The 14,349-nt window shown below is 42.8% G+C and overlaps 1 protein-coding gene across 1 annotated transcript in view; it reads left to right on the top strand.

The window, feature by feature from the left end:
- Positions 1-260: 260 nt before the first annotated feature.
- Positions 261-14,349, top strand: part of bcl2a (BCL2 apoptosis regulator a) — a 58,250-nt gene continuing 44,161 nt past the window's right edge. The window contains exon 1 of the mRNA XM_007258614.4: positions 261-1,998. Coding sequence (XP_007258676.3) covers positions 1,477-1,998 — 522 coding nt within the window. The 5' untranslated portion in view covers positions 261-1,476. The remainder of the gene's footprint in view (positions 1,999-14,349) is intronic.

Below are 14,349 nucleotides of genomic sequence, written 5' to 3'. Positions count from 1 at the left end.
GACTGTAATAGATGTGTATTTTAATTGCTAAATGCTTTAGAGTGTTCTTTCTCCTATCAAATGCACGAAAAGAGCTTTGGCTTCTGTAGTAAAAAAGATTAATAATCAGTTCAGTTGATGAACCTTCAGACGATGATTTCTCTGCAGCTCTGAAAGACTGAATGAATGAATGAATGACGTGTTAGACGTCACCACGTTACGAGCAGGGCCATTGGCACTAATCCTCAGCTGGGCGGGGCTAAAGCATGCTCTGCGCAGAGCCCGTAGTGCTGAATGAACGTTGCGTCGTCGGGCGTCCACGAGCCGCAGCAGGAGCAGCTCTGTTCAAATCTGTAACGGTCGAATTCTCTCAGGATCTGTAACGGCCGCACTCGCGCAGGAGCGCGCGGGGGGCGTAACGTTAGCAGCGTTACCTGGATACAGCAGTTTATGCGTTAAAAACGCGTAGCGTTACATTTCGGAGAGCTGACTTCTCTTCCGTCTTTCTGGGAGAGCTCGAGGGAGGACTATCCGTGGAATTAACGCTGTAACAGCGAAAGGAGAAGAGGAGGAGGAGGAGGAGGAAAGAGAAAGAAAAAGTGTTCACCGAATTACGAATTCGTGAATATACGCCTTTTTGGAGTTTTTAGCCTGGTATGAGGGAAGATAGCTAACTAAGTTAGTTTACCCTTTCTTGCGAGCTTAAACAACCAATGGAACTGTTCAAAACGAGCTGCTTTAACTCTCTTTTCAGCGAAAAAATAAAAAAGGATAAGCGTAAGAGAGACATTTGTTTTTTTACGGAGTCCGTTTAAAATTCGCTGTTTTCTAGTCGTTTTTAAGGAGCTCGGCTGGTGTGAAGGTAACATTAAATCCATACAATCAAACAAAACGAGCTGCTTCAAAATAAAAGGATAAGCGAAAGAGAAACATTAGTTTTTTACGGAATTTGGTTTAAATTCTTTGTTTTCTTGTCTTTTTTTTTAATTAAGGGTTAGGGAGCTGGTGTGAAGGTAAATCCATGAAATCATACAAAACAAGCTGCTTCAACTTTCGTTAGCGAAAAAAAAGAAAAAACAGAAAGTGTGAAGGGGGCGTTCCCCCTGCTCGAGAGCAGGCGAGCAGGCAGGCATCCCCCTCGCGCCGGCCGAGCTCTCGCTGCTCTGCTCGGGCTGCTGCGGAGTTTGGAGACCGTTGGGGTGGCGGAGATGCGGGGCTCTGCGGGGTTTTCGTACGCGAGAGAAGTTCAGGACGAATTCCCGTAGTTTGGTCGCAGCCAGCCGTTTCTGCCAGCGCCTCCCTCCCTCCGTAATGTCAGATGACCGCGCCGCCGAGCGTGGTTCCTTAACGGCAGAGAGAAAGATGTGCGCGCTGCTCGGAATAACGTTACTAACCGGTAACTAACGAGGTTAGCGAAGATGTGCTCGGACTGACCAGCTGCTGCTGTTGTTCTTGCCGCCGCCCTGCTTTGGAACTAGTTCTTCACCCGAAAGGAAAATGGCCAATGAAAGTCCGTACGACAGCCGGGACATCGTGGAGAAATATCTCTACCACAAACTTCTCAAGCGCGGCTACGTATGGGAGTTCCGCCCGGCCTCCGCCGCTGCCTCCGCCACCGCCGCCGCCGCCAACTCCACCTCCGCAGCCTCAGCGGACGACGACAACGACGACGAGGCCGAGCCTGAGCGCGCCGGGCCCGCGAGGCTGCACCGGCTCCTGCGCGAGGCAGGCGACGAGCTCGAGCGCGCCTACCAGCGGGACTTCGCCGCCATGTGGGACCAGCTGCGCGTGGGACCGAGCGCGCAGCTCCAGCGCAGCTTTGTGGCCGTGGCGGAGGAGCTGTTCGGGGACGGGGTGAACTGGGGCCGCGTCGTGGCCTTCTTCGAGTTCGGCGGCACGCTGTGCGTGGAGAGCGTGAACCGCGAGATGGCGTCGCAGGTGGAGCACATCGCGCGGTGGATGACCGACTACCTGAACGGGCCGCTGCTGCAGAGCTGGATCCAGGACAACGGGGGCTGGGTGAGTGTGTGGAGGAGGTGGCAGGAAGCGTAGGCTCTGCTTCATCAGACAGGTGCTCACTAGCTTACTGCTGGAGAATTTAGAGGTGCACATCTTCATGGTAAAGATATTTTCCCACAATAAACATTTTAGTCATAAAGACCTGATAAGAGGTATATCCACAGTGAGGAACTTTATGGTAACTGTTTTAGTGGTAAAGACACTATAGGCAAAGCAATTCATAGTAAAGACCTAAGGCCGCATATCTTATATCTTAAAGGTTAAGATTTCATTGGTAAAGGCATTATAGCCTTATGGACCTCATAGGAAAAGATTTGGGTCCAGTTTCCCAAAAGCATCTTGACATTAAGACACCATAACGTGGAAAGAGAGCTTGCGCGATCATTTAATATTAATTTTAGTGCTTAGAACATTTTGGGAAGCCAAGATCTTATCTTGACCAACCTTTATAGTGGCAAATACTTTTATGGTAATGATCACAGTGTCAAAAATCCTCATGGCAAGCACTTCTGCTAAAGGTTAAGTTCTTCTTTGTAAAAATGTTAACTGTAAAGACAGAGAAGAATACATTGATAAAGACAATAAGTCAAAGATCTTTATGCTAAAGTTCTAAGAGGTTAAGATGTCTATGGTAAAGACTTCCAGTTACATATCAGTGATCATTATGTCCATAGTAATAATAGTAAAATGTTAATGGTAAAGATAACAAAAATATCAATAACAATAATCTTTTGGCAAGAAAGGCAGTGGCTTTTAGTTCTTCTCCTCTTGGGCACTTGGTTTCTCTGCCACACCCACTTATTTCCATGTGCACAAGTGGAATGCTCATTTTCAGATGCTCCTTGGCAAATGTTCTGCTAGGAGTCTACTCCCCACCCACCCAGGAGAGTGTGTTGAATATCGAATGACTTTCTGGCTGTGAGCTGCTCCAGCACCATCTTACAGTCTCTCCTGGCTTTAACCTAGGAGGCATCCACTACTCATATCCGTTTGAAAAAGGTGGAAACTCCTTTGCCTATGCCCTTGCCTTTGGTGTCAAGTGCACTGCAAGTGTTCAGCCTTGATACTATAAAGAGCTGCTGCCCTCTCTGTAGTTGTCCGCCAGGTGTTGGAAAGATTGGTTTTGTTTTGGTTCTTGGGATTTGCCTGCTGGAGAGACCTGGTGGGGTTCTGAGGAGAGCTTGACTTGTAGTTAGACCTGTGTATGAATGAAAAATCAAGCATATCTGTCTACCAGTACACTTAAAGCACTTTTTGGGGGAGGATTCTTGTTTTAGCACAGCCTGGTTCCTGCACTGCAGTGCTTGGTCGTTGAATAATTTACAGCATAAATTGAAGCAGTCCATCACAGCCCAGCGCACTTTCATTTGAGAGGACGAGGCTACAAGCACTGTCTGGCTGCCCATGTCATGGTACCATGAAACCTCTGAATGCTGTTTTTTCCCTCCTCACCCTGGAGAAGATCAGACACTTGCAGTAGTAGCAGTTCAATGTCCCAGTATTTTCCAAATAGTTTTCTAGTATTAGGGCATTGGACAGTGTTTAAAGTTGATTATTTTGGCTTGAACACTGATTTACTGTATAAAATATTGTGTTAAAAAGCTGATGTGAGTTATCTTGATTGGATGGTTTCGTTCTGTTCTGCCTCTCAATAATTGACACCAAAGGGAAAGTTACTACAACCTTATAAAGCATGTTTCACAGGCTGTAATGTAGCTATTTACTTATTTTAACAAATTGTGCTATTCTGCTTTTTTATAACTAATTTATTTTAAATCAGTTTAAAGCACAGAGCAGAATGCATGCATTTAACCACTGTTTTTTACCTGTCCTGGTCCAGATACTGGATCTGAAGTGTAAAGTATATAAAATAAAAGTAAAATGATACCATTGGCAACAGACTTTCTGATATCCAGTGCAATGTTATAATAAATATAATAATTGGTATCTCTGTATCTCTAACACTAACTAACTAACACTAACACTTGCTCTAAATAAATTCTTAAAATCTGCATTAGAAAATAAATAAAATTACACATATCCTGAGACACCTGCATGGCTCTTCCTGAGACTCTTTTCTGTTAATGTGGCAGTAACAGCAGAAAGGGTCTGCTCCTGTCTAGACTATATTCAAGTTAGCCTAGTTTTGAGGTTGGTTGTTCGCGCAGGTGGGAGGACGGCGGCCCACTGGGGCCATTATTCCTGTCTGGACTGCGAGTGGACTGGGGCAGAATTAATGACAGTCATTACTTAACACATCTGCTGTAGGTTTCTCAGAGAAGGAGTGAAAAGGCTATCCCGACAGAATGGGGTGTGGAGCCATACGGCAGTCCAGAGCCAGGAGAAATGACCACTTTGGGCAGATGTTCCCTAGACACTGCCATGCTCTTTCCCTCAGTTCTCATCTCTGTCTTTGCTTCTTTGCACAGCAATTATATTGAAGTGACTATCACAAATTATATATGAAACGGCAGAGTGTATTATTACAGTTGCTGAAGTAAGTGTGTGTGTGTATGTGTGTAAGCTTGAGTGTGTATGTCCGACTGATGAATGACTATGGTCAACTCCATCATTCCTTCAGGTGATGAGGCAGTGTGCAATTAGGATACAATTAGCACAGAAGCACTTTAATGAGGTTTTAACTCATGTCTGCATTATTCACAAAGCAGCCGCACTCTTGTCCGGAGGCAATTAATGATTAATTTATTTCATTTTGTCATGAAAAGCATGCTTAGAGTTTGCGTTAAGACTGATATTGCAGAGGGAATTAGGTTGCACACCAGTGCTGTACATTATACTTTTGTGGCTTTGAATTTGCCCCCAACTGCTTTTGAAAATCGGATCTGTTTTGAAGAGCTGAATGTATTTTTCTTTGAGACCTGCTGACACTAGGGACATGCATTTCTGGATTATTTCAGTGGAGGCTGAATATCTTTAGTGGTAATGTTGTGCAGTTTTCTCTCAATACTCTTCCCACATGACCCCCATGGGTTGTGCTGCTTCTTACAGTTCTTTTCACTTAATTGCATGGTTTACACTATGGTTTACATCAAATCTGAACCAATGCAACTCTTTTAGATGCTATTATTAAATAAATATAACACATGCAATTGTCAGACTCACTCAATTATAGTGTTTATAGTGTTTAATGTATATTTGTAGAAGATTGTAATAGGAAAGATGTGTTATTTAGGATTAAACCTTAGTATTTTTTGTAGTGTGTCTGTTGCCGTGAAGTTTCATATCTTTGTGGACAAAAATATTATAACAAATGAATAGAGGTAAATCTCAGTTCTTAAAATATAAAGTCTATATTTTAATATGTACATATCAGGTTTACTCAAATCTGGTACTGAAAACAAACAAAAGCATCAGCAGAAATAAAATAATCATAAAGCACCTGCACCTAAGTTGTCTTTCAATCAGAGGAAAATCACATACATGACTGACTGCTAATGGTTCAGTATAAAACAACGTTTTGCTCCATAATCTGAAAATATTACAGTTGCCTTTTATGTTGAGTGCTTAAATAGAAAATTGTGATTGCCTATTTGTTTTCTCAAGTGTGTGACATACAAGAGACCCATTTTTGGTATTCATGGCCTGCAGGAAGAGGGTGCACAAAATGTGCAAAAGAGCCTCTCATTTAGCTCTAAATTGGTCAGATGGTTTTGCTTTGCTGCCAAAGAGAAATGTCCTTTCCTCCCGCAGTTAATGCCGACTTATTATCCTCCTTTTGAATTAATGCGATTCATTAATCCTTGGATAAAGCCCCTGGAATAATTGCACAGTCTGCGGAGAATACATGATTCCGCTGTGCCGCATGATGCTGTTTCATTACTGTTATTCCAGACTCCCTGCTGGGCCTCCCCATTTACCCAGCATGTGATCGAGACCTTCATCTTGCTTTGCTCCTCTTCCCAATTGAATTTGGGCTTCAATTGAGTTTCCAAAGAATTTGAAAGGCCCGTCTTTATATGGAGCAGGCGGTAAGCCTACTAACTGTAATCGTGCAATTATGGATCATGTTAGCAATGACAAAGCAAAAGACATAATTGAATTGGGAATGTCTGATTGACATGTTTAATGTGGTCCTTGTAAATGGCAACAGCTGACTCAAGCTTTTTGCCTTGGGGAGCATGCCCACCAGTAGAGTCCTGCTAGTGAAAGCCTCAAAGTTGGACTGGTGTAATGGCCATCTGCTTTTGGCTAGAGGGGGTGAGCAGATTTCGGAGAGTGATACTTTGCCCCAGAGGTTTTCCATTGTCCAGCTCAACTACAGGAGAGCTTTTCTGAGACCTGGCTGCCTTACTGGATGTACTCGCTGTGGAAAACTCCCCCAATTAGTCTGTGTCTAACAAGGCATGAGCTGTTAGAGGGCTATACTCTCCAGATTTAGAAGAACCTTTTAAATCATTTTAGTATACTTAAATTAGTAAGAAGAAAATGTAGCTTTATTTTTATATTTGTTTTAGTGTGTCAGAAATTATAACATTCAGAATGAAAGCCATGTTCCTTGTATTTTTATTTAGAGTCTTTTACCTGTCACACGATTCCAAAAATAGAGCATAAAATACACACATTTTGAAAAGACAATTATGACAATCATAGGGGGGACATATCTATCTAAGTTTTCCAAAACACTTCCAAGGATTGTACCTATTAATAAACCTGAGCAGTTCTTGAGAGTGCTGGTTTGTTCTGTTCTCTGCTAGGTTTCTCATTATCACCATTGCTGCTTTGAGGTGTATCCTTTTGGCATGCTTTTCTCCCAGAACAAATGAACATTTACTCTTGATATAATTGCCATGTTACGAAACTGGAAAGTGGTGGGGGATTTAGAAGCCATTTAGAGAATTGAGACAAAGAGAAGCGTTTTGGTGGGTGGTTTGCATCTGAAGCCGGAGTCTACCCTCCCACTTGCCAGTTGCTAGCAGATTTCTGTTGTTTATTCTTTATGTTCTACATTTAGTTTAAATATAGCCAATAAAAGAGTAAAGTGCATTTTTATTTAATTAGCTATATATATGGATTACTCCAGTCACTGGCATGTACAAAAAATAGCATTAAGTGTCAGTTTAATTTTTTTTTTTTTTGACAATACCAATGCCAAACCAGTTTATTATTAAACTACGTAATTAATGTTTTCTCTGCTGTGTGCGCTATATTTTGTATCTAAAAGTAGGTTTGTTGTTGTGGTATCAGAAAAGTACCTAGTGAAACCCCTAATTTCACTGAGCTTTCAAAAGCAGTTAGCGTCTTTCTCTTTGATTTGTACATTCTTTGGAAGATGGTTAACATAATTATCTGTCTAATACAAATTAAGTTTATTTATTTAATATTCTGAGTGGTCTGGTTAAATATAAGCAAAAGAGATACATTTTGGTGATGTTCTCATATGTCATATCATGCAGCCAAGGCACTGTAACACTGTTAGTCATTTTAGATTAAAAGTCATAGTGTTAATTGGGATAATAAGGGGTGATCATGGTTTCCCAAATGCAACTGTAATTCTAAACACCTAGCCTTTGTTTAGTTATATAGACTAGTGTAGATAAAGGGCTACCTGTACTGAAGTTTGTTTAGTGAGACTACAAATGTGTAGGTGTTCAGCCCACACACACAGCACACCTGTGGTTCCTTAAATTCCTGTGTGTGTGTGTGTGTGTGTGTGTTTGTGTGTTTGTGTATATTTTAGCGTGCCTGTGTAAAACCGGTGGCTCCTTGCCTTAGAGGCCTGTTTGACCCCACCTGTGCCTTTTGTAGGTGGGTGTTGTGTTGGGGCGTTTACCGAAAAAAAAGGCAAAGCACTTCAGAAGTGCCGCAACTGCACAGCTATTCATTTTCCAGAACATGTGCCTTATACACTCCTTTCAAGTGACATTGTTTGCGAAAGTGATGTAAGGCACTGAAGGCAGAATGTGAAAAAACCTCAAAGAAAAAAAAAAGTAAGGGGGTTCTTTTTGTCTTTTCTGTCAGTTTGATTGTAATAGCTTCAAACAAATGTGCTGTGCCGAACGTTGGCAGTGGCTGTGAGGGCGAACTGAATAGGGTAAAGGACAGCAAAATTGAGAAGGGAAGAAACTTAGAAGAATAGATCAAGGCAGAAAAGAAAAGAAACAGGTGATAGGATAGTTAGGTAGAAAGAATGATAGAAAAGAAAGGCTGTTTGTTGTTGTTGCTTCCTGCCCAGCTGCTGTTGTAGGGTGTGTCACCCTCTCCTAGGGGGAAGGTCGGGCTCTGAGAGCTGATTGGCCATAACAGGGTTGCATGATGCCATGGACCACAAGGACCAAGCCTGTTGGGTTTGGTTTAGAGAAGGTGCGTGATACAGGATGGAGTTAAAGGATTACTATGAGGAGGGGTGTTATCTCTGGGAAAATGAGGCTTCCCTCCCAGGTGTGGTCTTCTTCCTGATCTTTGTGTTCTCTCATTAGTGCAGGGTTGTAGACGCAGACACACTTGCATCTCTGTGCGACACTTTTGGAGGATGGAAAACTCCAGTTGAAAAAAAAAACTGTCTACGTAAATTCTTGATCTCCACAAAAACAGCCAGTTGCTCTCTTTGATTTGCATCTCATGCTTGTTTTCATCTCAAAAGAAGGTGTAGATCAGAGACGGAGAGGACAAATTGGATGTGATAGACGGGCTCAGCAGAAAGTGAGAGCTGAGTATGGAAAAAACACCTACAGGTACAGAAATCTAAAGAGCATCAAAACATTCACTTGTACCCAATCCTTTATCTATCTCTCACTTTAACTCAGTGAAACTGGCGGTGAGTCAGAAAAATAACCCTGAGTGAAAATGAAATGTCCTGACCCTTTTCATGTGTTAGTCATTCAGTTTCCCTGAACAGGTCAAAGCCCGGAGGAGAAAGTTGATGTTGATGGGACTACCCCTCTTTCTCCATGTGCTCTGTAACTTCACTGCTTGAGTTTGTTGTATGTATATAGGTGATGCTTAAGGGTTTCTCATCTTGAATCACAGTGGAAAGAGTTAAGTGAATAGCATGCTTGGTCAGTGGTGAACAAAGGTAACTGAGTAGTAGCTGCTGGCTGCATGGCAGGTCTCCTTATCCAACTGAAACAGGCCTGGCTGCAGTATTTACACTATCGCTTCTCCAGAATTATTGCTGCTGCTGCTTCAGAATTTTATGAAACATCAAAAAATTGCAAATTGCAAACTTTGCAGACAGCTTTAATTTAGAAATGAAGGCTTTAGGAAAGATGGATGGATATGAAAGGAAGAGAGAAAGGTACATTAAAAATGCTAATTGTTACAATAGATAAAAATGTAACATAAAGCTTACACACCAGTGCCATCACTGTGCGTTGACCTTTGCGCACTTCTCATTTATACAGTGGGCAACAATACACCACACAGTAATTTTGCAGTATTGCATTAAATTACAGCCATATTAAGACCAAAGAAAACTACAGTATATCATATCTAACTTGTTAGAGAATATGTTAGGGCATATGTTAAGGCTCAGTTATCTCAGCTAACATTAATATCCTAGCCATGTACAGGTTGTACTTTTAAACTGGAAAACAACCACTCTTTAAAAAGGTAGTGAACTTAGTGTGCTTAAGTGTGGTAAATAATGTTGAACTATTTTGATTATTGTTGTACAAAATGTTAGAGTGTATAATGTGCCTATACCAGGTGTTTATCAGCTCTTCCTGCCTGCCTCATATATAACAGTATTCTGATACACAAAACTACACTATTGATGTCCTATTGATGATCTGCCTGGGAAACACTAGAGGAAACACTGATTGGCTCTCCATATGTATGTAAAATGTAATGTATCATACTGTATGATTTTTCTTTCTTTCTTTGTTACTCTTACAATGAGGGCTTTTTTCTAAAGATTTTTCTGGTGATTGATCAAAGTGATGACTTGGGCTGATCAGAAGAGCTTTGTATTAGTTTGGAGTTGTGTCTCCCTTTGATGCTGCAACACTGTTCTTGGCTCTGCTCAAATGGAGCATGCGGGTTCTGATCTGCACTTAATGACTGTAGCTGCTGTTCTTTCCACAGGCCCTCTGACAGCATCATAGAGTGGAACATTGAAGCAAACAAACAGGAGATCAGGAGGAGGAGAGCAGCACATATTTCCGTTGGTCCTAATTCCTAGAGCGGGGTGGCATCTGTCTGGCCTGGAGAATGCATTTTGGAAAGCACCCCTCACCCCAAACACATTAGGTTAATGACACAATCATTATCTTCTCACAGAGCTGTGATTTGTTTGCATGAACACAGGGACACACTGTGCCAAAGGCTCCATGGCAGCCTACCCCATGGTGCTCACACACATCAACAAGTAGCCCTCTCATGCTGGTTGCGCATATGTCTCACTCAGTGATTTGGGGTCCGCTGTGAATGCAGGTACAGGGAGTATACTAAAGAGAGGCCTACTGATATCTTCACTGAGTAGGGATGTCTAGGTCTACAAAACTCTCTGGTACCTTCTTGACTTTATTCATTTTAATACAGATTTAGACTCATCTGCTGGACAGACAAAAGGAAATCCGATTTAGTTGAAAAAAGTGTCTTGGCAGAATGATGTGGCTCCCTCTCAGAGTAGTCTGATTCAACCTCCTACACACAAGTTGTCAGTGCTGACAATTGGCTCATAAAGGCTTTTTACAGTAAATCCACATCCCCCTATTGCCGGCGCAGATACATGCCGAAAGATGCACACCACTGCACAGACAAAGGGACACTCTTGCAAATACTCTCCCAGACAAAAAACAGATCAGGGGCTTGTATTTTGGCCCAAAATGTAAATAGAGTCTTTTAGCTCTTTCGTTACATGGCTAAGCCTTGGTGTCTTTTGCTGCTGGGGTCTTTAGATGTGGGAGTTTGTGTAGGCAGGTTGAAGGATTGCTAATGGAATTAGTCTGGGAGCAGTGTATGCATTTCTTTCTGTCTCGGGCTGATGTGTTCCATAGCACAGCCAGGCTGCATTTCTTTGATTCTGTTGGGCTCATCCTGCTTCTTCTTCTTCTTCTACCTTTCTACAGTATTTTCGCTTTCCTGAACTTGTCTTTGCTTTGGGTTAAATAGCAGCTTTTACCCATTTCTTCTTTGGACAATCTTTCAGGCTCATGTGCCGCTGCTGGCTACCTTAAATGTTAAATCCCAGCACACTGGAACCATGTATTACTGTTTAGACCTAAATCTCCACCTCTCCTTTGGCTCTGTGTCTATAGCTGGCGGTGGAATAATTCCCTTCATCTTTCTTTCACTGGTTTACAGCGGGACTTTATGGATGAGGGCCTAGTTTAAGAGTAATAGTTTTGGTGAAGTCTTTTGTCTGTCAGTGGGTGTTTAACGTAAGCGTGGCTCAGTGTGTGCAGCTATCCATTGCTGCCAGTGTTCCTTTGTCTGAAAGAAGCAGATTCCTGGTGGCTTCTAAAACATTGAGGGTCTGGAGCCAAGTGTTTCCCTTCTCTGGTACCTCCGGGTCGAATCTGGCTCCCTCGTCTGCCATCTGCTTTGGCTTTTTGCACTCAGCACACTAGGCCCTGTGATCTCCCCCTCTCCCCAAAACAACATTTACTACCAGCCGTTGTCCTTGGGCCAGGGCTGCCATCCCTGAAAACATGAATGAGCTCCTTTTATATATTCCCAACAGAAGCTACCCAGGCCCTGTATGGATCCATGGATCGGCTGGGGCAGCAGGCAGCATATCAGACTGTCAAGACACATAATATGTTAACCTGTACACAGTTTTCTTTCACTGAGCATGTGTCGTATTCTCAGCCTGATGTTTGTCTGTGGGTTTGCGCTCTGATTAGCAGAGTAGGGAGTAGGAGGAACAGTGATCGAGCCCAGGGAGCCAGTGGTGAATGCTAATAAGCTGTCATTTCCTGATAGCACAACGTGTGAGCACTGTTGATGCCAGATATGGCTGAATCAAAGCTGGGATAAGTCAAACAGTAATTATGTATTTTAGTTTCATCCATTGCAGGATGAATAATTCATAGGCTTTTTAAAGGAAAGAGGCAGTGGCCCCCTTTTTAAATTATTGGTACAGTAACTCGAAGTTTAGGCCCGTCTCTCATTAAGGCTCGGATTCATAAGCTTAAGTGGCCACTTTCAGGCCAGAGCAACACTATTGTACATCATATCGATCACACACAGCATGACTTAGCTTTAGCTTTTTTAGCTCATGATAAAACACATGGCCAACAGCATGGCATTCAATGCTAGATTTGGTAAAAGATATATATATATATATATATATATATATATATATATATATATATATATATATATATATATATATTATAAACATGTGTACTCTTAACAGCTCTAACACTGAGTAGGAAACAAATATGCTTCGAAGTAGAAAGGCATCTCACTCTTTGCTAGGCCTGAGGGTCTGCTCGACTGTCTGGTGCCACGGGAATTTCCTGGATTACAGAATGGCCGTGGCTAATGCATTTGCATGGATTAGAGATGGGTTTGTCACAAAGGCCGTCAGTTGTCCGTCTCGGCTCACACACCCCATTATCCCAACAATTCGGAAACTGCACTGTACAGGGCCAGAGCACAGCGACTGGAGAAGGAAGTCTTTATGCAGGGCGTCACACTGCCCTCCTTCATGGCTTTGGAGAGTGCGCGTGTGTGCATGTGTGTTTGTCAGGGGGTGTCCCAGTCCTGCCAGGAACACATTCTCACCAGGCCAAACACAGCTGGGGGCAGTGCAGTCTCCTGCACACTGGGGCTTTGAGTGGGCCTCATGCTGTAATGCTTAACTTGCATGGTGCTCTTCTTGCATGCTGTATGTTTCAGCATAGATTACATCACCTAGCTTACCGGTACATGGTGCTTGTTCTGTGATATGTTTCATAACTGATTGTTTAAATGTGTCATGAAGTACACTTTCTCGGTATGTTAAATGAATCACAAGATTCAAGCACAAGCTGTATCCAGTACTCTGACTTTTTTGCTGATGTGAATCAAACCGAATCATGAACGAATGCAAGTTGAACGAAAGAAAATGCATTCGCTTTAGCTCTGTCTGATGTCAAAAAGTCCACATTTTGGTCAGCTCAATTCTCTGTCCATCTCCCTACTCTAACTAGAGAATCCTGGCTCTGAATCCTTGTAATCCAGGCCAAGCATGCAAAGGTCTATTTAAGTGTGTAAATAGGTGGCGGTGTCAGCTGACTGGCTGCTGGAGACTCCAGGCATTTCCCCCCTTGGCTTAGCCAGGCTCTTTGATGATGGCAGATAGGGATTGAAGTGCACGGGGCGGGATGGGGCTCACCTGTGTGATGAGAGGAGATGAAAGAGCGGAGCTGTCACGAACTGCTGTAGTGGGATGTTCACAGTCTGGAGACGAGTTCTAACTTTCTCTTTGGCGTGCAGGCCGATTCAACCTTACACCCATTACGCACTCGGCTGTTCAGATGAGGGGAAGAAGCCCGTCACACAATCACCCCTGCATTCCACTGTGGTGGTGCGCATTATTTAAGGACACTTAAGAAGGCTGGGAACTGAACCCTTCCATTGCACAAAAAAAGCTTTGCTCTGGGCTGTCTGAGCATCATCACATTTCTCTTGTCTTGTCCTCTAATGTTTCTCTGTTTCAAGAGGCCCTTAAGCAAACATGTAGTCGTCAAATTTAACTACAGTAAATGAGAATGGGGTAGATATGTTTAAGCAGCTTTCCCAAGATTGTAAGTTTGTGCAAGGAGTCGAGGAGCGGTTGTGCTTAGCATGGGTTTTCTTGATTTGTTTCTTTTTAGAGGAATGTGTAGTGATTGTGTTCATGCCTAAAGTCGAGCCACTGGTTAGGTTTTTTTTTATTTCTGTAGAAAGTGAAAGGTTTTGACGCACATGCAGTTGTGAAAATCCATGTAAAGCTAAAAAAGACAAGCAGAGACAACATTGTCTCAAATTTCTTACTTTGGTCTCTAGGTAACATAATAGTAGGTAACAACATAAGGGTGGATTTACTTTGAGCAGGCATTAAGCTGCAAGCTGCAAAACTCACGGGTTTTGGCCAGGACTGCAGAATACAGCTATGCTCTTACTTCTCCATCCCAGTGGTATGCAGTAGAGTTGCTGCAGAGTTACAATAACAGCCAGCTACAAATGAGGTCCAGTGTGCAGTGCAGGCCCCTTAGATTGGTGCAGAGCACTGGACCAATCGAACGATCCATTTTTGTGGCTAGAAGTTGGCAGTTGTTTGGCTTTGTGTACAATTTTGCACATTTTTGCTTTGCTCAAGAACCCAGAAATACCCTCCGTTTGACACCCGCACTCTTCTCTTCATGTGTAGATGCAGATAACAGAGAGACAGAGAGATGTGCAAATATGCAGGACTTCAGC

This window comes from Astyanax mexicanus, chromosome 1, assembly GCF_023375975.1.
Source record: "Astyanax mexicanus isolate ESR-SI-001 chromosome 1, AstMex3_surface, whole genome shotgun sequence".
In the NCBI taxonomy this organism is placed as follows: Eukaryota; Metazoa; Chordata; class Actinopteri; order Characiformes; family Acestrorhamphidae; genus Astyanax; species Astyanax mexicanus.
The sequence above is the reverse complement of the archived record's forward strand: the minus strand, read 5'-3'. Positions and strand labels throughout refer to the sequence as shown.